Source organism: Pseudonaja textilis, chromosome Z, assembly GCF_049901715.1.
Source record: "Pseudonaja textilis isolate UNSWEBS1 chromosome Z, rPseTex1.2, whole genome shotgun sequence".
Lineage (NCBI taxonomy): Eukaryota > Metazoa > Chordata > Lepidosauria > Squamata > Elapidae > Pseudonaja > Pseudonaja textilis.
The window spans coordinates 85,216,968-85,243,225 of NC_142008.1; the positions used below are offsets into that span (position 1 = coordinate 85,216,968).

The following is a 26,258-nucleotide window of genomic DNA, read 5'->3' on the forward strand; positions in this document are numbered from 1 at the left end:
GCACTTACTCCTTGAACACGTTAGCTGGCCTGCCTGGCACAAGAGATGCTTTCAAGACAATTCCCCTTAAACAAAATTGAACGAGCAAGCCAGCGGTTCCTGGGGAAGGAAACTGTGCTTCTTATAAAATACCCATTTCAGTGAACACAGGTGGTCAGTTTCCACAAGATATTTGCGAAAAAATCCTGCAAAGTGATTCTACTTCATCACTAAATGACAATTTTTTTGTGCCCAATGCTACAAATCTTGACCTCTTCTCTAGCATTATTAAGAGGACTGCTTATATGTCTCATCAGTGAGATGAAAAAAACATTGCACATGCTCAAAGGCAACTTTCCCATCTATCTTGATTTATATTATCCCCTGAGGAGAAAAATATTGAGCAAGAGAGCCATAAACATATATAGACACAAATCAAAAAGTTGCCCATGAAACAGTTATGAAGGAAAATGGGAAAGTTGGATTTGCTTTTGAAACATCCCTTACTATTTGTTGGTGTGGAAATGTGTTTGGGTGTCTAAATGTCATAGGTATAGCTTTTTTTACAAACACTTAATATCCAGCTTAAGTGAAAAATTTGTTTTCATATACAATAAATTCCTTAAGTAAGTTGTAAAAATATTTATCCCCACTTCATTGTCACAGTTACCATTCAGAAATACTTAATTAAAAATGAAAACGTAAAATAGAATGGCTCTCACAGGGTCCCTGTTTTAAATGAGGCTCCTTTTATTTATTTCTGTAAATAATTATAATAATTATTATAATAAAAAGCCACTATTCTAAGCAGGTACAGTATTTTTTCATTGGTTCTTAGCATCTGGTATCCAAACCTTAAGTTGCCCAGCAGCCTATATGCTATTCTTAAATAAAAATAAAGGTTTTACTTTTTTCAAATGATTTTAAACTCATCAATTCACAGACCAGTTTTCTGTTCCTGAAACATGGCTGCCCAAACTAGGGGGAGAAATAAAATATTGAGAAGGGCATCCAAATGTCATAATACAAACTATACTTCTGCACGCATATAATATGACATCTCTCTCACATACAAAAGTTTGTGTTGTGCTGGTTATTTTCCGATTGTGATGAACTCAGATTGTGAGCATATCTGAGTTCCAAAATCTGGATGTTATCTTTCTGCCATATCAGGTTTTATACAATGTGCATTATTGTTTCCCATTTGTATTCTTATTACATAGGGCAATTACTCCTTTGGCCACATTGATATTATGCTCAAACATTATTTCATTTGGGGAAATGTAATCCTGCATTACAACCTTCTCATTCTGATTATTCTTCTCTCAGAGATATAAAGATCTGAACACCACACCTTCTGCATATTTTTAATTACAAGGGTTTTTTTAATCAATGAAGAGTAATTACACAATACTTTGGCTATTTTTATGCAGTATTGTATAAAGTATCTAATTACCAAAACATTTCAACATCCTTAAATTGTTTGCCACCCCAAAGCATTCACTTATTATTTTATTTATTAAATTTATTTGCCACCCATAAATTTAATAAAATAAATATATCTACCCTGGTGCTTTTAAAGTTTGTGAACCTTTTCAATATTTATACATAAATATGACCTAAAAAATGATCTGTTCTTCACATATTTATCTAGTTTTAACTAGATAAAGAGAAACCAATTAAATGAGTCAAAACATTATGCAGAAATATTGTATCTTCAAAGGGATTCACCAGCTTTTAAGCACTGCTGTAAATATTTCTGTCATGAAGCTGGCACTTATAAATATAAAAGTTCAATGATGCTGCTTTCAATGGTTTTGGGAAAAGGCTTTCTATGACAATGGATAGCATCATGGCTTAAAAAAGAAAAAATCCCTGGATAGTAGTGGAATGGAAAATCTGGTCTCAACAGGCTCTGAAAAGTAATGGAAGGACATATCAGAGAAAGAAACAGACAGAACAGGATAGGAAGAGCATGATGAAAAGATACAAAAAAATACTTGTTTTGTATAATTATTATTGGAGAGAAAAAATGCTGATATACTAAGTCTCTAAAGAGATGTGAAGAAGCTGTACAGCTTACTAAGAGCTTATAGCTTCCAAAATGAGATTTTCCTTCCAAGAGAGGAACCATCATTTTCTCTGAGTAGGACAAAGGTAAACTCGGATTTCTTACAAAGCTCCTTTTTGTATTTCTCCACATCTCTTTAGTGGGCCGCTGTCCTGCCTTCCAACCCTTCTGATGTGATTCAGCAGTTGCGTTTTGCTCTCCTGAGAGGCTTTTTTTTTTTTTTGAGACTATTCATGACAGGTACTTGTGACCGTCCCATACCTGTTCTACTACCACCCTCCATCCCTACCCCCATTCCCACACTTGAAAGATTCACCATTATTCTTGTTGTTCATTCATCTCCATATCAGATACCAGGATGTTCTTCTCAGCAGATTCACTAGGACTAGCGTTGGTGCGGCTATAGCGAGCACTCTCAAATGTCCCTCGTTCTGAAATCCACCGTCGCTTATACAGATAGAGGGCCACAGCTACCAGTGCACAAAATGCTATTGAGGAAAGGATGACTACAACAATGGTTTTTGTGTTTTCCAGGAAAGCTGCAGTAAAAGGGAAAAGGTTAAGAGGAAAGATCCATTTTTGTAGCTAAACAGTATTCAAAGAAGAGTGAGCAAAATAACTTTGTGTGTAAAAATGACAAATAACAACAACTTGATGAACAGTAAGTGATGAATCACTGAACTTGGGAGATTCCAACCCATTCAGAAATGGTGTATATTTTATCTAAATACATTGTGTATTCATAGATTTGGTCAAACTATTCAAAATAGCCATAATCTGCAATTTTATATAGATGTGCTAAATTCAATTTGTTCAATTATTTCTACTCTTTCTTTCAAAGAATAATAGATAAAATTTAAGGGACTTTCTCTTCAATAGTAAATAATGCTCTATAAACTTTTTACATACAAGGCATCATGGTCGGACTACAAACCCCATGGCAGTAACCATGCAAAATTATAAACCACATGTCTCTCACTGCCCCCACCCCCACCCCCAAAATCTGGAAAGATACCAAAACATCATCTTTGCTAAAGTCAGTGGATTCTTCAGTCCTATTCAAAATAACTAATTCTGATTATACTTCTCAAGTCATTGCTTCTTTCACATCTGAGTCCGAGATGAGGCAGGGTGAAGAATTAAAGATCTATTCCTGACATGCTGTCTGCTTTTGTTACGCTTACCTAATGTAATTCAAGTAGGGGAAATCATTAAGTTGAACAACCTGCTTCAAATACCTGCCATACAGAACATATTTATTTTTAATTAGTTTGTTTTACCTTCTGTTTTTTATTCAATTTGAGGACTCATAGGCAAGGTGTTTACCGCATAATTAGATCAACTCTCACCTTTCAACAATTGTATTAAAAGGTGTGTTGGGTTAGGCAACTGAACTATGTGATAAAAAGGCTAAACATACCTGATTTGGAGATGGAGGTTCCTTTCACTGCCATAGAAAATACAAAGAAATAAATAATGTCAGCTTCCTGTCCCAATATCAGGTAGGTATTGACCTACTTCTCCAATGCTGTTCAAGCTATCCCACTCATATTCTGCTACAGCATCACCTGAGTTGTGATCAAATATGCCTTGACTTCAAACAATATATATCCAATTTAGCCACATATCACAAGGAGGAATTTTACATCTAGTTGAGCCGCTAATTTTTGTCCTCCATCATAATATTAAACAAACTAGAATAATACTTTAATTAATCCAACTTAGAAAAATGTGAACATATGCAAACCTTTCTGGGTACCTACACTGCTTAGTCAAGCAGAATAGAAAATATTATATGCAATCCACTCATTATCTTCCCTTTATCTAGAAAGGGTTTCTCCTTTAACTCTTTCTCATTTGGCCTCCCAAATAATTCCATAAACCTAAAGGAAAAATTTCATTGACTTTTTGAAAAGTGTTTGGTCTATTTATGATTGGAATGTGAAATGAGATAAAGAATTTTATTACAACAAAAACTCCAAAAAGTGGAATATTAAAACATTATAGTAAAGGGATATGTGAAAATATTACCTTGGGACTGATTGGTGGCTTTGAAAAGGAGCAAATTAAATAGAATCGGGGGGAAAAGACTTATAGACATTGACTGTTAAAATTAAATATAAAAGATGCTGGTTGAAATAAACTACTGGATAATCGGATTGGATATAAATATTAAAGAAGAAAAAAAAGTGCACAAAATGAGTGCAATATATAGAAATAAGTTCTGAACTGCAAAGCGTGAAAGAAATTATGAAAGAAAGCTCAGAAATATGAACCATATTGCTCACTAAAGAGAAGTTTTTTAAAAAATATAAAAATAAAAAATGTATTGCAAAAGAAAAGAATTCCATACATCTGCAAAATATTGCAGCTTCTTTCAATTTCTGTTGGTCCAATCAAAGGCCCAAGTCTAACTCAGGGTTAACGCAAACCAACGACAGTTTACAGGAAAATAAAGAACTTTGCCACCCAAATAATTCCTATCTAAACCAATCAGCCTACTGGTTGAAATTCTCCCTGACTCACCAAATTCATCTGCAGATCTTCATTAAAATATTTGCTTTTTCCCCATAAAAACATGTTCAAACCATAAAATGGTATCTGTTATAATTTGCTCTTGCCTTGAAATAGATGGATGGGTAAGAACTTAGGATGGCATGCTTTTTTATGGTATGGAAGGAGTACTGTACATAGTTATTTTCAAAGAGATTATGTGAGGAACGCTTTACTTTTGGTATGGGAAAAAATCAAATTACAAAAGTATAGGAAAATACCAGTTTGGCTTTCTATAATGTAAGCATTGAAAAAAACAAATCTTACTAACCTGGAAAAAATTGTGCTTTATATAGATATTTTAAATGAAAATGGTGAACTTCAAATTAGACAGGAAATACAAATTCAAAGGGTGAACTTAGCTTGGTGGCCACACTTGCAAATACACTCAAGATATGAGAAAGATGTGAAAACATGGGGTTTTTATAAAGAACCAACAGTACTTGATAAGATGTTATTAGGGACAGATGAAAAATTGATTTAAAATATATAATTATTTATTAATCTTAAAATGGAAGATGAACAAGTTAAATAAACAAGGATAGCATGGACAAAAATGTTTGGCTATACTATAGAATTAGATAAATGGCAAAAACGTTGGGATAGGAATTATAAACTGATAATGGCTACTGCATATAAGGGAAATCTTTATAAAATGTTTTATAGGTGGCATTTGCCACCAGCAAGACTAGCAAAAATGTTTAACAATATGTCTGCCAAACGTTGGAAGTGTAATCAAACCCCAGGTTACTTATTATCATATGTGGTAGACATGTATGAAAGCAAGAAAATACTGGACGAAAATACACACATGGTTGGAAAAGATGATTAAGCAGCATATAGATTTGAAACCAGAAATATTTTTGTAAGGTATAATACCAGAAAGCTATGATAAAAGGATATATATTTAATGTTACTGTACTGACTGCAGCAAGAATTGTATTTGCACAATATTGGAAAAATGAGAACACTCCATCAGAGGAAAATATAAAAAATTGGAAAATATTGGATTGTGCAGAGATGGATAGATTGACAATGAAAATAAAAGATAAAGGAGAGTATTAATGTGGAATAGGTTTTTTCAATGGTTAGAGGTAAGAGGTAGAAATTAGATGAAGGAAGAACATCGTTACGTATAAGTTAAACATGAACATTGTTTATAAAAATAAATATGCTAATATAATCAATAGGATTACCAATAAGCTAATATAATGATAAATATGGTTAGAATCATTCTGTTGTACTACTACTATTGCTATCAGTATATATGTTACTATTTCTTTTTTTCTTTTCTTTCATAAAACGGTATGCCCAGACAATACACTATATTATATTATATTAATAAAAAAAGCTTGGACTTAAAAAAAACACCTTGCAGCTCCTGTTTGCATTCTCCAGTACTGTAGTTCAATTTAGGGCCATTAAAAACCTACCCTGATTTTATCTGCACAAACTTGATTTGTTTCCTTACCTCGAGTTGTCTTACAGATGACTCCCATGGTTACATTTGAACAAGAGCCCAATCGCCAGACGCCATTGCTGCTCTGGATCCAATAGCAGCTATTTGGGCTGATCATGCTTGGTCCTGTATCATGTTGTCCCCAGTTAGAATAGTTTACAGCTGTGTTGTCATGCCAAACAAGTGTACCCCCTGTGCAGAAGGGAGAAACATGCTTTGTGTGGTTAGTAAAAGAGCTATTCTAGATTACATGAGAATCTCCTCAGATCATCAAATGTTGTAAAGCAGCAAAAAGCTAGTCATTAAAGCATTTGATTAGGATTGAGGATGGGGGGACACAGATTTGAGTCCACCAGCCACACCCAAACTCTTTTTGTCAGCCCAACTAAGTTCACAGGTTTATTTTTGTGGGAGAAAAAGTGAAGAGAGATCTCATGTAAACCACCTATGGAGAAAGGATAGGATATAAAGCTAATAAGTACATTGTCAACGTATGCTTTCAGAAAATGACTCTCTAGCATAGCACATTGCTGCAAATCAATTTCACAGTTACCAAAGTTGTCTAAGTGCTGAACAGTAATACAGTCCCTCAATTCTGTTTGATTTACCTTTGGGATTAAAGGACATCCCCAGCCATACTCCTTTGGCTTGGCTCTCATAAACTTGTAGATGTTGCCAAATAAATATATTCTCCATTTCATCTTCAATGGACAGCACCATACCTCCAACTGTGGAGAATAGAAGAGATGCAACAGCCTAAAAAATTATGGAAGAGTTTCCACTTGCCTATGAGAGAGAAGCTTTGCCATAGTTCAGAAGCCCTTAAATTATACAATTCTGTTGAACATTCTCCTCATATGAAGGATATTCACCAGAATAAATGTGCAATAATTTTTACATTTTAAAAAAATTCTAAAATATATTGCATATTCATTCTGGTGAATAACAGCATTTGATAAATTTGATGCAATCTTCTTGTAAGACTGAAGTTTACAAGAAACACAACTTCACATACATGCGCATCTTCTGGGAGTGTCAAAATCTACGAAATGGCAGCATTATAATGTTCTACTCTTTTATCTGAGTGTTTGACATCACAGCAGATACAAAGAGAAGGGATTTTAATCAAGATGACACACTCACCCTCCTGCAGATTTTGATTATTTTTTTTAAATGTCAAACTTATATGCCACCTATCTCATCAAAGCTGACTCTAAGTAGTGTACAAACATTCAAATAAACAATTAAAAAATAGAGACCATAAATTTTAAATACAGTTAAATTGGTCAAGATGGAAAGGAAGGGAGCAACTTATTGGGGTCCAGGGCAGTTGGCACTGGCAGGTCTTCAAGCTCTTTCAGAAGGCTAAAAGGATGAGTACTGATCTCACCTGCAGGAAACAGCATTCCATTAAAATGGCCCTTGTCCATGACCCTGCCAGCTGGAATTCCCTAACTGCAGGGTCTATTGTATTATTCCTGACAGCATGGATGGATGAATCCTCAATTTTCACCACCACCCCATACCACCAAGCAACTGCATATATGCCATTCGTTCGTTCGTTCGTTCGTTCGTTCGTTCGTTCATTCATTCATTCATTCATATTCCACCTTTATTATTTTTTACAAATAATTCAAGATGGCAGACATACTTTCCTCCTTCCATATTCCCCACAACAACCACCCTGTAAGGTGGATTGGGCTGAGAGTGTTCGACTGGCTCAAAGTCATCCAGCTGGCTTTCTTGGCTAATACAGGACTAGAATTCACAGTTTTCCACTTTCTAGTTGGAAGCCACATGGAGTCACTTGGAAACGAGATAGTCGGCAAACAAATTTAATTAATAAATGCATAACGACTTAGCTGTAATCCTTAAAAAGAAATCTTGTTGCCAATTTGACATAATAGAATTGATTGGAGGCCCAGACTGTGCTTCCAAACATCTTCCTCTTTGACCTGGACTGAATCAGAGATTTCCTGATTTGCTTCAAGCTGCGCAATTGTAAGAAACAGATGCAAGAGCCAAGTTCCCTTATAGCCTTAGATTTTTAAATTTTATTCTAATGCAGGTTGACATTGTTGGATTATTCATGCATCCTGCTTTGCATTAAAACAGGGACAAAATAGGAATAAAAAGATTTCTCAGTTTCTTTTCTATTATAACTTTGAATTCCTCTTATCTTCCTTTCTATGTTTCTTGCTGCTGCTTGTCAACAAAAGACAATTTCGGGATACAGGTTTAACTCTTTAGCTCATGCAGATAAACAGTTAAAAAAGAATTGTTGGATAAGAGATGGGCAGCAAATAACTTTCCTAAATAAAATAAATAAATAAATAAAGCTAGAGTTGGATGTAGAGCTGAGCTTTTATGGAAGATACTGGTGCTGAACGCCCTGTTTTTACCTTAACTTGCTCTTTTTAGTTATTATCAACTGCTTATCTGCACTGAATTCCCTTGTAAAGCAACTGAGAAATGCAAACTGTCCAACAAAGGTGCTTTCTCAAGAAGCAAAAGGAGTCCGAACTCGCATAAAAAGGACAAAGACAAATATCCAGCAGTCGCCCAGCTGAAAAGAGGAAGAGGAGGACAAACTGCTGCCTATGGCCTCCGAGATATCCTATCACCCTGAAGAGATCTTTAACAATACTGAGCCTTTATTACATAAATTTATTTAGGATCTGAAACTGGAGTGGGAGAAATCCTTTATTTCAGTAAAAGAAGATTTAGCAGGTATGTAATATTTGAAGAGAATGAATAAACAGTCTAAAGTTTTACCAAAGAAGATATAAGACATTGCTCAGACAAGTACAGGTAGTCCTCAACTAACAACATTTCATTTAGTTCATTTAGTGTCCGTCTGAAGTTACAACAGCACTAAAAAAGTGGCATGACCATTTTTCGCACTTATGACTGTTACAGCTTTCCCATGGTCAGATGATCAAAATCCAGATGTAGCAGTGACCTGTAGCATTTCTGACAAAGTCAATAAGGAAGCCAAATTCATTTAACAACTATGTTACTAACTTAACCACTGCAGTGATTCACTTAACAACTGTGGCAGGGAAGGGTCGTAAAATGGAGCATTTAACAACTGTTTCACTTAGCAACAGAAATGTTGGGCCCAATTGTGGTCATAAATTGAGAACTACCAAGTTCTCAGGCCAATATTTTAAGTACTAAAACCTGTAGCATAAAAATAATTAAGAAAGACGTTATGGATCTTAAAATGCCTCTTGGCAGAATCTGAATATCACAGCAAATGAACGTCTAAATTAAAGGCATCAATGAAAAACGGAACAATTTTATGATAAATGATATAGGAACAAAGTGTAACAATCTCTTTCTAGATCTACATTTGGCTGAAAAGGGCATACAATAGTACAGTACATGCCCAAAGAATTCGAAATTTCAGGCTTGCAAAGTTAAATAAAATCAAGAGTCGTTGTAATTAAATTTCTAAATTAATGTACCAGAGATAAAATTCTTAGGAAGCTCACAGGCTGAGGAAAATGAAGTGGGGAGGAGACAAAGAGATTCATCAAACTTCTACAAAATGTAATTACATTCAAGCCTATAATAGAATTGTTAATAAAAATGGAAAACTGCTATGAATGGAAATGTCCATTGAAACTTTAAAACTACAAAGAACAGAGATAATTTCTATTATTCAGGACTTTCTGGCAGACTTTAGATTCCCACTGACATTGACAAAATGAACAATTTGAACATTAATTATAATTATAAGCTAAGATCCTGCGGGACTTCCAGATAGCAATAGCACTTAGGCTTATATACCGCTTCACAGTGCTTTACATCCCTCTTTAAGTGGTTTACAGAGTCAGCATATTGCCCCCAACAACCTGGATCCTCATTTTACCAACCTGAGAAGGATGGAAAGCTGAGTCAATCTTGAGCCGGTGAGAATCGAACTGCCGAACTGCTGGAAGCTGGCAGTCAGCAGAAGTAGCCTGCAATACCACATTCTAACCACTGCGCCACCATGACTCTAGATTCAGGCAGACAGATAGGTACTAGCCAATCAACCAACACTGTATTAGCAGACAACACCCAAAAGGCAGTGGTGGTGATAGATGAAGCAATGTCAAGTGATATTAACATCAGGAAAAAGGAGTATGAAAAGCTGGAGAACTATCAGGGCCTGAAGGAGGAACTGGATTACACCCCAAGGTTCAGAAGGAATTTGCAGACATAATCTCAGAATTGCTAAACCATATATTTCAAAGATCCTAAAGCACTCCGGACTACCAGATGACATTCCCACCCCCTCCAAAAAAAAATATGGATCCAGGAAACTACAGATCTATCATCCTGACATGATGAACTGGGAAGATTCTGGAAAAGATAAGCATACAACAAATCTGCAAGCACCTAGAAGCCAACAAAGATTTGTCAAAAACAGATCATGCCAGACCAATCTTATTGCATTTTTTACAATGTCACACAATCAGTAGACCAACTAAATTTGTAGATATAATTTACTTTGACTTCAATCAGGCATTTAATAAAGTAGACCACAACCTACCATTTTATAAGATAGAAAAATGTGGGTTAGAGTGCTACAGGGCTAAAATGAGTCTGTCTAAAATGTGACAGTAGAAATAATTAAGCAACACATTTGGCAGCCTCTATTCAGCATAAAAAATATTTAAGTATCCATGCACAAATTACATCTGGAAATTTACATTAGTGGCATCAAGTCCCAATAAGAACCTCAGGCATAGCTTCTCAATATTCACTGAGAAGTTGGGAAGGCATAGGAAGATATAGATGAGGCTGAGGAGCTGGCAATCAAATGAATATTCTTTTATCTTTGGTGAGAATGCAATAAAATATTGGCATTTTGGAAGTATATTCTTAAAAAAATGTTTGACACAAAATAATTATAACCAAATATGCTAGATATCTTTGATGGGAAAAATAAGAAATAGAAAAAAGAATAAGAAATAGTATACATGTCATATCAAAGATGAAAGAATGTCACCTAACCTTTATATTAAAAAAAAGGCAGAGTAAAAAAGAGGGGATAGCTCCTCATCCTCATCTATACCTTTCTACTTATTTGGGGTCATGGGTTCATAAAAAGAAAATGCCACTGGATTTGGACCTCCAATGCTTTAATTATAAGCAACGCTTCCAACAAGTAATAACCAAAACAAACATAGACAAAAATCCTTAATTTTAACAGGATTCACCTTTCTGGCATTTCTTCACAGCTTCTTTCTGACCTAGAATAACTTCCATGTGGAAAGCATAGCAATGGTTTTGGAAAGGAACCCAGGAGGAATCTTCTATTGTTTTAGGACAACTTCCATTGTAGCTCCACTTGTGTGAAGAAAGGGGACCTGAAGTAGAATACTTGGTTAAAAGAAGCTTAGCAAATATTTACATTGGTTTTGTCATTAAAAACAAATGATAAAATGATTTTTTTTCCTGACCCCGTCATTAAAACTCAGGGGATGAAAGAAGAGAGTCCTTATTTCAGTATTCCCTCCTTTATCTGTACAGCTGTCATACAGGTAAATTACCTGTGTTCAACTTGCAGATGGCCCCTTGAAGCTTTGTATTGCAAGTAGCAGTTCGCCATGTTCCATCTATGTCCATGTATGCACACCCTACAAGTTGTTGCGGTTCTCCATCTTGCCAGTTTGTGTAGGAAACACTCTCATCTGTAAACCATTCATAGTTACGTCTCCCCTAAAAAAAGTCAAAATATATAAAGTTTTGCCACACTGGACTAATCAATCTGGATACAAAATATTTGACAGCATACATTTATATAGTTGACTCACTTCTTCATTGGACAAGCCAATCCAGAGTGGAGTATGTAAGCTGTTGACAGCCTGAGTGAGGAAGGCCTGGGTAAATGGTTCCATTACATTTGCTAGACTTCCATTGAGACTCTCACATAATAACACAGCTTCGTGCCATTTGAGCGGCTTCATCAAGACACGGTAAGTGTTGTTAAGATATGAAAGAGTAGAGTTGAGAACAGAAGAGAAGGATGTTGAAGAAGGATTTATAGTAGGGTCTTGAAGGTGGAGGAAGAATTTGAGAGAAAGAAAATAAAAGCTTGGTTATCTTTTACAAATATACCCTAGAGGTATTAACAAAGCAATATTTATTTTATTCAAAATTAGTAGCAATTTGCTGACTATCAAGTAATTTCCATTTTACTAAAATTGGTTATTTTTGTGTTACTTTATTATAATTTCTGTGAAATAGAACTTTAGTTCTTTCTGGAAGTCACTTTAAAAGGATGGTGGAGAGCCAAGATATATTGATAGATACTATTATACCTTCTCATTTAAAACAATTGTATTTAATTCTTAAGTTAGGAAACCTCACTCCTCCTCTATGTAGTTTAACCAAAGCAAATGATAAAGGAGAGAAGAATGTTAACCTCTACTTCTGACCCCTATTAAAGACTGTTTTCTCATTGTTAATAAAAAATGAGGAAGGATGTATTTGCTCCCTATCTTATTTAATGAGTTGGAGTAATGAAAAGTAGATAGAACTCATGCATTAGATACATGTTGCAGAGAGAAACCAAAGGCCATAACACACTGAATAAACGCTCACAAAAGCAGCATTTTCAAAACTAATCGGTTTTAGCAATATACAGTTTACGAGTCTGGAAGCATTTTTAAGACTAATCAATATTATTAGGTATATTCTCTGATGAGAAGCAGCAGGTTTCATGAACATGCATGTAAATGATGAACAAAGTTACTGTCCAAAAAAATCATATGCCTCAAGTTGGCCAGTCTTGAAGATGTAACAAATTCTTGTATCTGTGTTGTTGCCACAGACTAATATAATTCTTCCTCCCTTGTGCACAATAGAAATGAATGCCAACATCCTTGGCACAAGAAATAAAAATTATCACAAACCCTCTATGCTAAGCATAACTGAAGCCAATATTATTTTCTTGCATTATTCCTAACTCTTACCTTTGCTTCTCTGGCATAAAAAAATATGTTTCTCCTCTTGGCAATTCCTATCATCCCAACGGCCTGTAAACAGGGAAGGGAGGCCATGCCACATTACAGCACAGTTGGTCTATGAGAAACAGAACCAGGAAAATCAAACTCAAAATGGATTGAATATGTGCACACTGAGTTGTCCAATTCTTGTCATGATTACTGCAACATGACACATATGAAACTGCTCTTGGAAATTTTTACAAATTTATAGGCAAAGCAGAATAGACAATGGGCTCCAGAAAAACACAAAAACAAGCAACAGACTGAATACTAAACCAAGTTGTGGTTTTCACATAACTTGTTATAACTGAACAATAATCTTATTGTGGAACAAATAAGCATGATAGCTTAGTACACACAATATGCTGATGCAGTAACCTGATTCCTGCAACATATCAAACCACAAACTATCCTATTCATTTTTAATTCATGCTACACAATCCCAACCAAACTGCTATGTCATCGTTGGAACTCATTACCAGTAGTCCTCGACTTAAACCCACAACTGGGCCAGGAATTTTGGTTGCAATTCATTGTGGTAGTTAAGTAAGGTGTCCATATGACCACTTAATTCAACAACTGCAGTCCCAGCACTCTGAGTTCTGGATGTTAAGTAATCACACAGATCATTAAGCAGACAAAGAGAAATAATAGAATAACAGTTGGAAGGAGACTTGGAAGTTTTCAAGTCCAACCCACTGCTCAAAAAGGAAACTTTATACAATTTCAGATAAATGGTTGTCCAATTTCTTCTTAAAAAGCAAGAGCTGCCTGCCAAAAGAGAACAAAAGAAAATTCCTGCACTGAGTTTTACAAATTCAGATCCCAAGATTTTTTTCAGCCCACTACAGGCCTTCCGCTCTTTTCCATGTGCAGAAGGGAACTGTTACACGGGGTTGAACAAAAGGAAGCTCATATCTCTGTTGGATCTTCTTTGAAGAGCCTTTCTACTCTTTAGAAACTTTGCATTTATTAGTTTTTCAGGAATAAAGCTAGCAAGTACAATCTTTCTTACAGTATAAAAGCTGGAAAAAGCATATCTACCCTTTAGAAAGATTACATTTGCTAGATTTCTGGCTGGAAAGGTTGGGAAGAACCTCCGATCTTTGGATATGAGCTTCTTTTCTCCAGCCCAGCGCCAGAGTTCTCTTCTGCATGGTGTGCAGGAGAAACTCTGGCACTGGCTTGGAGAAAAGTTTACATCCCAAAGATCTTCGTTTCTCCATCCTTCCCTGCAGGAGTCTCCCACACACACCCTGCCCCTGCAAAGCAGGGAGAGGAAATCCTTCCACAAGCAGCAGCAGCAGCTTTCTCTGTCAATTTCCACATTGAATTTCTGGTGAAATGAGCAGAGAAAGCTGCAAATGCCAATCATATAATTATAGGATTCTTGACCACCAGTCATAAGTACCAACAGGATGCCAAATGCCTAAAATATGATCACATGATCTTGAGGATAATGGGAGAATCAGAACTTCAAGGACAGATTGGAAGCAATTTTTTCCTGAGTCTCTCATAACTTTGAACACTTATTAAATAGCCAATGGTAGGTTGAAAGTGACCTGTGTTGTAAGATGTGCTGGTAGCATCTTTGAAAAACAGGTGGCTGATTAAACTTAAGTAACAGAATGCTGCCCTAGATACTAGTTTTAACTCTAATTGCAAGTTTTAATATTTTTAAGAGCTCATCTAAAACAAAAAAAACCCCACTTTTATTATATACTTATTTAGAGGGAAGAGAAAAATATTCTCTGAAAATCATGCCAAATGCTTGAAGAGAAATGAAGTGTCATTTGTTTATGAAAACACACAAAAGGCCACTTTAATGATTGACCAACTTCAAAAATTCAGAATTCAAAGCCGCATCCTAGAGATACACAAGGCACAGCCTTTTCTTCTACAGTTTTTGGCAGGGACGCCTGAATAGAAATTGTAATCCCGCTTGACTGAATATGTTTCGTGTACTTTACTTAATCCGGAGTCTTAATGATGCTATTAGCAGCAGAGGTTCAGCTCACCGGCTGATCACTAGTAATGGATGTTCCATATCCAGATGGTTCTCCAGGGGCCCAGTTCACATACTTGACAGTCTCAGATTCTACCCAGAGAAATTCCTTCTTGGAATCATGGAGGCCAATCCATATATCAAAGGTTACATTTGGGAGAAGAGTTGTTATAAAAGCTGCAAGGAAGAAACAAAGGAACTGAAAGTACTTGGCATACGATTCGAGAAAAAATAGTGAATATGTTTTTCTAAATTGAGCTAGGAACTCTAAAGCTGAATCCCATTATTCCCTCTATTAGTGTTTTTCCAGTATAAAATTTGCTGTCCTACCCTGGCTTTGTTACACCTCTGTTTCAGTGCAGTCTTTGATCAACATTCAAGGTAAAGGAGAATTAAAGGCTAACAGATTTTATACATCATGAGCTTCCATTGGATGGTGTCAGAATACTATTTTAATACTGGTACTGCCAAAGACATTAGCTCAGAATTTTCATATTATCTCCTCTGAGTTTATGCCTGGACAATAGCATAAAAAAGACTCATCCTGACACTTTTTAGTATACTGAGCAGTCTTTTAGTAACAATGATACTGCTACAATTATTCTACAATTGTCTTGTTTAGAATATATAATCTGTTAGTGTTGTTATTCAACGGCTAAAATAAATTCAGTATTTATATTTTCAGAGCCTTCTATTCTTTATTACGACATCAGATATTCCTGGAGTGAATTCCACAAAATAAATTCTGCCTTATCAGGAGCACATTTGTTCTAAGCAGAATTCAGAACAGTTTGGGGAAAAGACAGATATCCATATCAAAGGCTACTAACTATGATGCTGATAAGCAAAGAAAGAAACAGATGAATCTCTGGCTATCACACAGTGATTAAAAAGATTGTTTTTTTTCCTTCCTGTGAACTGGAAGATTATTTATCTTACTGTTCCAGAAATTCCAGATTGAAACGGAAACCATTTTCAGAGGGATAGCTGTTACAAACAAGAAAAGCTTGCACTTTTGTTTTAGTTATAATTGAAATCTATAGCCAATCATGATATTATTTCTTTCAGCAGAGATTATGAACTGTATAGTTGCAATATAAATTCTGCCCTTCTAGTATGTGCATGTAAGCTCTCAACACGTGTACAAAAAAACCTTAAATTGTGAGGTCACCACATTAGTTTCACTGTCTCCCCACCCTGACATTTCATTAGGTGAATTTTCTCAAGAAAAATACCTTTGGATAAAACCTACCTTGCTCAAGGTGGTTGGAAATAGTAGCCAATATACCTCCCTGAATTTCACATTTTCGCTTTGCCTCCAGCCAAGTCACTTTTTCTTGATTATAGATCTTAAAGCACTATAAATGGTATTTAACAACAGAGAGAAAGAATAAAAAACAGGGTGTGGAGGAATCTTTTTGATGCATATTTGTTTTACAGAAATTTATTATTGCTCCTCTTATTACTCCTCTCTTTCTCTAAAAATGCTCAAGAGACAAAGTACGCCTTTTCTCCCTGCAACAATCTAGTGAGGTAGTGTAGACCAGCGTCCCTCAACCTTTGGGGCACCAGGGACTGGGTTCATGGATAGTTTTTCCACAGACTGGAGGGGCATGGTTTCACATGCTGCCTGCATCCCATGGGTGTGGCTTCACTTGTTTGTGCAATCCAGTTTCTACCCCTGATGTAGACCAACTAATAATCACTGTCATCAACTGAACCATACTAGGATTTCAGTCAAAAGTCTCATCAACCATAGTTACCATTTTACTGCACTATCTCCTTGATTTATTTATTCTTATATGTTAAACATTAAGTAGGGAAAGGGGAACTCTACTCAGACTTTCTGGAAACTGCCCTGATTCCAGGAATACAGATGTTTGTGAAGAAATGGCTTCAGTATTCTCCACAAAACTTATTTTCTTCTTCTTACATATTCAGCTCAAAGAGGACACACAGACATATATTCCTCTCAAATTGCCCCCATTAATGATTTACAATAGAGTGATCTGAAATACCTTATTAATGAAGGCATGCCAGTCTTGGGCACAGCTGCCAGGAGTTGGTACAGATAGTGATGGCAAGGAGGGCTGCACAGTAGTGATGTTGGTACGCTTGCAAATATAAGGCAGAGCAGTGAGGCATTTCTGGTCACCCCAATCCTCTGCAGAAGATGAAAAAATGATGATGAGCTTTGTTCAAGGGAAACCAGAACACAGTGCTCCTCTCAAATAAATTACTGTGCTAATAAATGGTGCCAAGACTTGGTATTAAAATTCTGGCAGACAAAAACTCAAAATATGAAACTTGGGATGTTTCCTCTCTTACCTGCTGTGTCTGAAAAGCCATGTAGGCCCACACCACTCAAATAAAATATAAATGAAAGGAACTTCATACACATTTCCATATTAATGGTTAATTGTACTCCAGTTGTTAAAAAGAGAATGGAAAGTGGGGAGATAAGAAACTATAGTGCTTTAACAGCAAGGAAATAAGAACAAAGACAGGAAAGAAGTCTACCACTACAAACATTTCTATGAACTTGGCGTATTGAACAAAGTTTCTCCATGTTGGATAAGGATACCAATTTTGACACTTGGCTAATTGGAAAAAAAGCAAGAAAAAAATATTTCAAGCTTTCTATCATGGTTTTTTTTTTAATAAAATCTATTTTTTCTTCATATTTGTTGAAATTGCAGCCTTTTAAAAAACATCTATCTAGAAAGAATGTGATAAAAACTGTAGTTCTACAAGAACTTCAGAAATGTTCATAGCAAAAGAGGTCACCCATGCTGAAGTTTTATATAAGTAATTCAACAGTACTTAGAGTGTGGGGAGAAGGGGAGTAATGATTGAAACGAGCTTCAACTCTCATTATATCTACCATGGGGATGTTTTGCCCATTCATTGAACTCATCAGTCCATGAAATCAAGGACATTAATTGGGCAAATACAGGTAATTGAGTTACAACCATAATTGATTCTAAAGCTTGTGCTGCTAAGTGAGACATTTGTTAAGTGAGTTTGCTCCATTTTAAGACTTTTCTTGCCACAGTTGTTAAATGAATCATTGCATTTGTTAAATTAGTAGCATGTTTATTAAGTGAAACTGGATTCCCCACTGATGTTCCTTGTCAGAAGGTTGCAAAAGCTGATCACATGACTCCAGGACACTGCAACTGTTATAAATATAAACCACTTGCCAAGCATCTGAATTTTTATCCTAGCTGGACAAGATGTTGCAGTGGTTGTGTGAAAAATGGTCACAAGTCCCCTTTTTCAGTAGCATTGGAACTTTGAACAGTCACTAAATGAACTATTGAAAGTCAAGGATTACCTGCACTGGCAGAACCTTTAAAGTCTTAAAGATGGTTTGAAGGCTAGTATTAACTAGCTGCAATGGAAGAACCTTTCTCTGCACCTGGTAAAACTCACTTTGCCTTGAAGACTGATATTCAGTACATCGAGGAAGGAGATATCTATAGCTGAATGTGTTAGAAAGTTCTTGACCCTCCCCTCCATCATAAGTCATATAGACAACTGGTACATTAGAAGAGATTGGACAAGATAGTATTTAATTTTCCTGAGCATCTATGCAGCCAATTTCTTGGGAGTGAAAAATAAGGAACTGAGGGATTGAGGGAAATAGAAATATTTGGAGGACTCCTGTCCACATAGGGGATGCTTCTTGCGGAATACAATTTATCTCACAGGTTCTTAACAAGGAAACTTTCTCAGCCTCCTACATATATTCCCTGGGAAAACTGGCAAAAGGCTGTTCTGTTAACTGATAGAGAAGGAACATTTGGATGGTTAATTGACTGTTGGCTTTTTAGTGATTAATTTTTTAATCAGTTCCTTGCGAGATATGCTCCCAAACTCAATTTTACTTTATGCATTTTAAACTATTATTTATTCAGACAATTACCAGGCTTAGAAGAAAATTGAGGACATCTGTACAATTTTGTTCTGATAAACAAACAAGTCCAGAAGACTGACTGGCAAATGAGCTTAATTTCCCAATAACAATGGATCCTAAAGACTTATTTTGAATCTGCAATCAAATAAACATTTCATACCACCTTGGACTCTCCTAAACATTAGAGAACATTTCTTGCAAGATCAATTTATTATCCTTCTATCTGTTTTACCATACAGCAGGTTTCCATGCTTAGAGTTGACTGAAATAGTTAAGCCATGTTTGACTCTATTGCAAATGTTATAGAAATCTATAGTGTAAATTATGGTTCTTTAAGCAAATCTTTCATAGCACTCAGATAAATTCCTTTGTGTTGCCTATAAAGTAGCACAATTTTGCACAGCTGCATATAGAATGCAGAAACAAATAATGATGCAAGTCAAACTGGTAACTTGTCAGTCACTCCCAGCTTCAGTATGTAATCTTTTGTTGCTTTACGTTCATGTTTGTTTATTACATTATAAAATTTTGTATGAGATAACTGCTAAGGGATCTCACTACTTTTCATTACAGGAAAAAACCTTGCACAAATTCTGCTAAATTGTCTGGCCACCCATCTGGAGCTGGGCCTGCTGCCACAGTCACAATTTGGCTTCCACAAACATCATGGGACTAGTGACATGGGTTTTTGTCATGCACAAAGCACCAACTTCAGGAGAAGTATCAAAACAAAGAAAGCAAAGAAATGTTATGCCAGCGTTCCCCAACCTTTCTAGCTTTGTAGATCGGGTTGGGGGGGCAGGAGTGGGGGGGGGGAGAGGGGATGGTTCTGTGTGAGCAGTGGGCAAGCATGCATTTGCATGAGTGGCAGGTACACATGCCCACCACTCATGGAAATGGAGCACACACTTGCCTGCTGTTTGTGCAACTGGGGATGCTTGCCCATCACTTTCGCGGGCCAGTTCCAAACAGCTCAAGTTCTGGTAGTGGGCTGTGGCCTGAGGGTTGGAGATCCCTGTGTTATGCCATATGCCAACTGGCCAAAGACACAGTAAAGGGACTCAAGAAAGAAATCAATTATCATTTGGGAATGTCTACTACTAACCTCGGCTAGCTGTCATGTACACACATTTCTTTTCTTTGTTGAGAAGCCGTGGTTTACCAGGTGCCCATGAGATGAAATTCAACAGAGAACCATCACACCACCTGGAGGAAGTAAGTGGCACAGAGAGAGGCTTTCATATTTTAAGCAAAGATGAAGCTAAGAAAGAAAAACATTTTTAGACCAGTGACAGGTGTTAATGAAGAACACAGAAAACTCACCGAAACCGTCCATCGTTCTCATAGGTGTTTAATCCAATCCACCAATGTTCCTCCTGACCTCTTGAAAACTGGTCAAGGATTGTATATATTGGCATTAGAAATATCATCGTGAGTAAGAGGGAGAATGAGAATAAGAGAACTAATCATTTCTCTCCAATTCAAACTACCTGTTGTGACTAAAAAATGCCATCCTGGGCCTCTTTCTTTCATTATTCTAGCTTTCGATGAAACATGCCTCAAGTACTATTAAATAATTGTTGACACTGTAACCTTCAATCACAAGTCCACCAATTTCTCTTTTAAGTTTTTAATTCTCTATTATATTTTCAAGGGTTAAAGAACATGCTTTTATATAACCTTACATACATCGCCTTGTATATTCTTGAAGAAAGGCAGAATAAAATATCAACGTAAGTTGACCTGCAAATACATACCAATCTGCCCAGATTCATCCTAAGTAAGGTTTCAATCCTCACATAGCTTACCTATATATGAATCCATAACTGCAGACAGCAAGCTCTCTCATACCAAACCATTTTGTTTTGCCGAGCCCAGTATTTATTTTAAAAAAACTTTATCATCACCAGAGTTTGGCATTCTTCAGATGTTTTGAATTAAAATTTCTACTCAGTTCAGCTAGCTTATTCACTGGTCTGGCTAAGGTTCTCACTGAAGCTATCTAATGTGCACCTGATCTAGAAGGCTAAATTATACACTGTAATAGGATCACTTTATGGATAAGTTACCTGGCCCTTCCATTAGGAAAATGATATTAGTATTAAGATCATCCCAACAGCATGGTCTCATTAGTGCTATGTTCTTTGTAAGTACTTTTAAACATAGAATAAAAATAATTATGTACATTAATCCTTAATCCTTCACCTGAAAATTCCAAAAACTGAATCTGAGAACTTGTATATTCGAAACATATGCTCATTTACCAACTGCATTGGAATATAAAGTTCTATAACATATAAATGGAAAAATAGATTTATTTTTTAACTTAAAATAAAAAGTCAAAATCAAAATTGGCTGTGTTTGAATTAAAAGATGCATACACTCTGAACACTTAAACTTATTGGACTCCATTACATTTATATAGAAAAGGACTGTCAAATCAGCACTTCATTGAAGATGTAGTAAGGATAATGCTTCTTTAAAACATATGTTTCCCCAATATTCTCTATTTACCAAGTTTGGCAAGAAAGTGGTGGATTGTATAAATAAGTGCAACAAAAGCTAATTTTTTTTGGAGGATAATGTTCTTTTGAACTCTAGTACATGGAATTTGGATGATGTAAATGGTTTTTCCACGCTCTTGTTATGGCTAAGACTGATACTGCATCATTGGAAAGATAAAGGTATGGCCTCTTTTAGTCAGTAGATTGAAGACTTGATTACACTTGCTACTTATAAGCAAATTGCTTCTAGATGTAGACTTAAATAGACAACTATAATGAAATATAGGATTCATTTATATGATGACTTAAAATGATAGTTGTATATGTATTAGAAGTACATTGAATAATATTTGCATTAGTTAAGCAAATATGAAGTTGCAACTATTTATTATTATAAGGATACACTGTTTCTTTGTTCTGTTCTTTCAATTTTTTTGTTAAAACACTTTATATGGCATTTTTTTCTCTTCTCTTTCACAATATAAGCATTTCTAAATTATCTTTGTGTTTTTTGTTTTTGTTTTGTTAATCATTAAAAAGCAATTAAAATAAATTATATAATATCCTATACAAATTTGCAAATTTAAGTTATGATATAAATAGATTCTTGTTTTTGATGTCTTCCTCCAGACCACCCTCCCATCCTACCAATCAACAATATTTTCTTTCTGTAATAGGCTGCTTTTCAAATGGATATGTTATCAGGGGTAGTCCATCCTCCACAGATTTTGTTTTCTAAAGAAAATCAAAACTACTTTATCTTCTTTTTATAAATATTGTGTGTTTCTTACAACTTCCATTTTTGATTTTTCCATAAAAAAAGTTGTTTTCTATGGATGGAAATATGGAAATGTCTTTTGACTGATCTTGAAACCCCTACAATCTCTAAGACAACACAATACCAATTTGACTAATTTTATTCGACATGAATTCATCACAGCATCATAGTTTAGATAATATCCTACCTTCTTCAAGTTTTGGCCCAGAAAATCCAATTCAGTTTGGCTATGAATTGATACCAACTCAGCTTGAAACCATGTGCAAATCCGTTGAGCCTGCACCCAAGTTGAATGGTGATCAAAGAACTTGTATTCAGCATCCTGAAACTTTAACCACTCATTAGTCCCTGCAGACAAAGTGAGAAAATAACCGGTCTATCTTAATGTACAAAAATCAATGATGTACAAAAATCAATGTTGCAGCAAATAATCATTGAAGGAATCATTTCTACTACTTAGCTAGTTACTCTTTCATTATTTGGCTTTGGTTCTCCTAAGAGAAGAGTTTAAAATCCTGAATGAACAGGTTTCACCTAAACCATATCCAATTTCTGCTCATAAACTAATGTAGGTGAACATTATCCTCATTAGCATGTAATATTTATGAACACAATATCTTGACCATGAATTTCTTGTCATCCAAATATCGTTAGAGTACAACCCCCTTCACCCATCACCATTGCACATAGTGAATGGGACCGACTGGAATTTAATTCCAATTGCAGTATGTTTCTCACCCAAGATGAAATAAATGTCAAATCAAATTCTTTGAGTCTGGTCAGTAATCCACACTCAATAAAACTTATTAAATATAACCTACATAGCAGAGCTGTAATAGAGAACATACCAAGTAAAATAAATGTCATGCTGGGTCAATATACAACACAATAACTTGTTTCTGAATAAACACAATCAAAACCAAATGCTTCCTGCCCCATAAGACAGATTCAACAAGCTTAATTTTCTTATTGCTTTAAGAACCATCAAAATTGCATCTCCCACAAACATTTACATTAAATGGTGTTTGTGCTGAATATAACATATTGAAGCCAGAGTACTAGATTAGTATTATACAGTAAAAATAAATGCTCTGTTCAGCTTCAGTCAATTATTTTTCTTTTTCAGTTTTTTCCAGATCACATATGATTCCAGAAACCATAATCATGATAGGCTTGGGTGTATACTCACAAAAACCATCCCACTTTCATTTTAATCAACTTTTCCTTCTGCTGCCTCAAGCACTGATCTGTAGGGCCTTATTGACTTGATTATTCCCTTCCTCCCTTGGAATTTAGGGATCTGCGCTTTCTCAGAGCAATTAATCCACATAGCAAATGTCTTAAAACTGTTTCACGCATATTAGATCTCTGCAAGTTCACCCAACTTCTAAATATCAAATCCTTTCTAGTTTTAATTGATTAACAAAGATTCTTACCAACCACCTGCTGGAAAAATAATTCATTTTTAAGAAACATAATCTATTATTGCCAACTACAATAGTTTACTGATAATGTGGGATACTACCACATCTGTATATGTAAGTTTTGACACCCAACGTTCATAAAATTCCTAAAGCATAATATTAACTTTGTTATTTTTAATTTGCATATATCAGAACAACTACCTGTTGTGTATATAAATCAAAGAATGGACATAACTTTATAAGAAGGGGGGTAACAGAAATAGGATAAATCGACATAGGACTCGATATACTCACCTTGGATGGTTGTTTCTGGTTCTGTCACCTCAGTTCCTATTGAATGAATGAATGAATGAATGACAGATCATATCCCCATCAAGTATATCAAACTGTTTTTAAGAAAGCAGTAAAATGAATTATTTTTATTTAAAACACCCATAAAGCAAGGAAATTAATTTCCCTTTTTATTAAAAAATAGTTATGGATTCTTCTATTTCCTTCCCTGCAAAACTCAGAGCAATTAGTAATGAGCTATCCACATAAATTTGCGAGTTAGACAATAACTGCCATAATAATGCAGCAATAAAAAGAAAAGCAAGTGTAGTGGATAAAGCTATTTTTAAAAAATTTCAGGACAGTCATAACAAAAAAGTTAAGCTGGCAAATCAAATGGGGTAAAACTGTCTCAGTCAAAGTACGCAGCTATAACTATATTATTAATATGGTCTACTTAGATCTAGATTTTCAAAACTAACTGACAGCTAGTAGGCATTTTTCACTTAACTAAAATTAGCTAATAAATCCTTTTTAAAATCTCATTTAAAGACATACAGAAATGAAGAAATACACAGAAAAAATTATGATAGAGATGCTTAATAGTATTTATAAGTACATAAGCATTCAATTCCCCAAACTGATAATGGAATTAAGAATACAAACCATGCCCAAATTTTATCTCCAATACCTTGTGCTCTGTATAATCTCATCACTTCTTTTATACTGCTCCCTCCCTACTTCCTCATTACAATCCCAGTCACCTTTGGGCAATTTGCAGATCCAGTCCAGTTTAATTTCACACTGCAGAGGCACCCACTGCAAGGATGCCAAGTCCAGGGCCACACAGTTACGGATGTCATCATTATCATGATTACTGCGGTCAAAGTTGTGATAAGAAAACTAAAGGCCAAAATCAAACGGGAAGCAGTTAGTTCCAAAGAGATTTGCTTCAGGAGAAAAACTCTCTGATCATATTTGGTTGCAAGTGCAAAAAGTCTCAGATAGGCTGCTCTTGATCCTCTGCCAACACACTCTTATTTCCTCCTCTCCTAAGTTATGCTTAGTTTTCCAAAGGTTACAGCATTTTGGGTGAGAAAAATGAAATATTTTCTAATGGTTCTGCTTTACATTATTAAAGTAGTCTAGTTTTGAAACTACTTACCAAGTCAAAAAATAAACAAGTATATATGAAAGCTGAGCTTGCCGGGCATATCTTATCCATTATAATTAATCAAAACAGCTGATAGTGAGAATTTTTCACAGTCAGAAAAAAGAGACAGATATTCTTGCTGCAAAATCCATATTTTCCCAAACCTTTTTTCAGATTTTTTTTCATATAAATACATATTGGCATTTAATTTGTTTGATGCATTGGAATACAAAATACAGAATAGAGAGAATGTTATTTATTATAAAATTGATAGGTTTTTCTGTTTTCAGTATAAATTTTTTAACTAATTGGTTTCTAAGCAGACAAAATTAATGCTAAACAACCTGTAACTCAATTTGTAATTTTGAAAAAGCTGATTCAATAAATAAAGTACTATAATAAATACTGTATAAATATTTACACTTTTGCGTGAATATTCCAAATATAAAATCTACAACTCACTCCAACACCATCACTCCAGCTCCAGCTTCCCTCAGCTCTAGGACTACGGCGATTCAAGCCAATCCAGAACCAATGTTGTTCATGAATGTCAGGTTCCAACTCCCTGGGTCATAGCAAAGTGGGAAAGAAAGAGATGATTGCATAGGTGAAAAAAATCACTTTGACATAATTAAGAGAAGTAGTCTGAGTTTGCTGCTGATGCTGAGAAAAATTCGAGCAATTCATCTTCTTCTTTATTTCCCCTGATTACTTGCCCCAAATAAAAATATTGCCATGATTTAAATTATCTTTTTCGTGAGGTCTATTTGGGCCTTTACAAAATATATAGAAAAACTCTGGGTAAAATTACCTTATACTCAGCCAGTGCATGTATATATTCAGGAGCACAGAGAAATGCACAAATGTATATAAGCCTGTAACTCCAAAGTATACATTTTCTAATTAGTCACAAAAGTACTTAATTTATTCCTCACCCAAAAATCTTGTTGAGGGTATTGGCTACAAAATGTTCCTCCTCATAATCACTCAAGCTCAAGAGCTGTGCTTTTAATTCCTGACAGAACAAATGTGCTGTGATCCAATTTTTCTTTTCCTGAAGCTTATCATAGCTGAATACCTGTCCAAAAATTAAGGAGAAAGGGTAATTTTACTAATTTATGCCTGTTATTATCCCAGCA

The 26,258-nt window shown here is 35.3% G+C and overlaps 1 protein-coding gene across 3 annotated transcripts in view; it reads right to left on the minus strand.

The window, feature by feature from the left end:
* Positions 1–26,258, minus strand: part of MRC2 (mannose receptor C-type 2) — a 120,910-nt gene that overhangs the window by 48,227 nt on the left and 46,425 nt on the right. Inside the window, exons 13-31 of one of the 3 annotated variants that reach the window (XM_087917329.1) lie at positions 26,055–26,197; positions 25,582–25,684; positions 24,731–24,869; positions 23,991–24,026; positions 22,460–22,620; positions 20,314–20,381; positions 20,096–20,196; positions 17,090–17,235; positions 16,324–16,429; positions 15,085–15,248; positions 13,034–13,142; positions 11,873–12,111; positions 11,609–11,777; positions 11,276–11,425; positions 6,671–6,790; positions 6,075–6,254; positions 3,471–3,497; positions 2,367–2,589; positions 1,269–1,894 (exon numbers count right to left, since the gene is read on the minus strand). In XM_087917329.1, the coding sequence (XP_087773455.1) occupies positions 2,369–2,589; positions 3,471–3,497; positions 6,075–6,254; positions 6,671–6,790; positions 11,276–11,425; positions 11,609–11,777; positions 11,873–12,111; positions 13,034–13,142; positions 15,085–15,248; positions 16,324–16,429; positions 17,090–17,235; positions 20,096–20,196; positions 20,314–20,381; positions 22,460–22,620; positions 23,991–24,026; positions 24,731–24,869; positions 25,582–25,684; positions 26,055–26,197 (2,382 nt within the window). In that variant the 3' untranslated portion in view covers positions 1,269–1,894; positions 2,367–2,368. Of the gene's footprint in view, positions 1–1,268; positions 2,590–3,470; positions 3,498–6,074; positions 6,255–6,670; positions 6,791–11,275; positions 11,426–11,608; positions 11,778–11,872; positions 12,112–13,033; positions 13,143–15,084; positions 15,249–16,323; positions 16,430–17,089; positions 17,236–20,095; positions 20,197–20,313; positions 20,382–22,459; positions 22,621–23,990; positions 24,027–24,730; positions 24,870–25,581; positions 25,685–26,054; positions 26,198–26,258 lie in introns of those variants that run through there. The other 2 variants (XR_015740258.1, XM_026717293.2) reach the window with 2 other exon arrangements.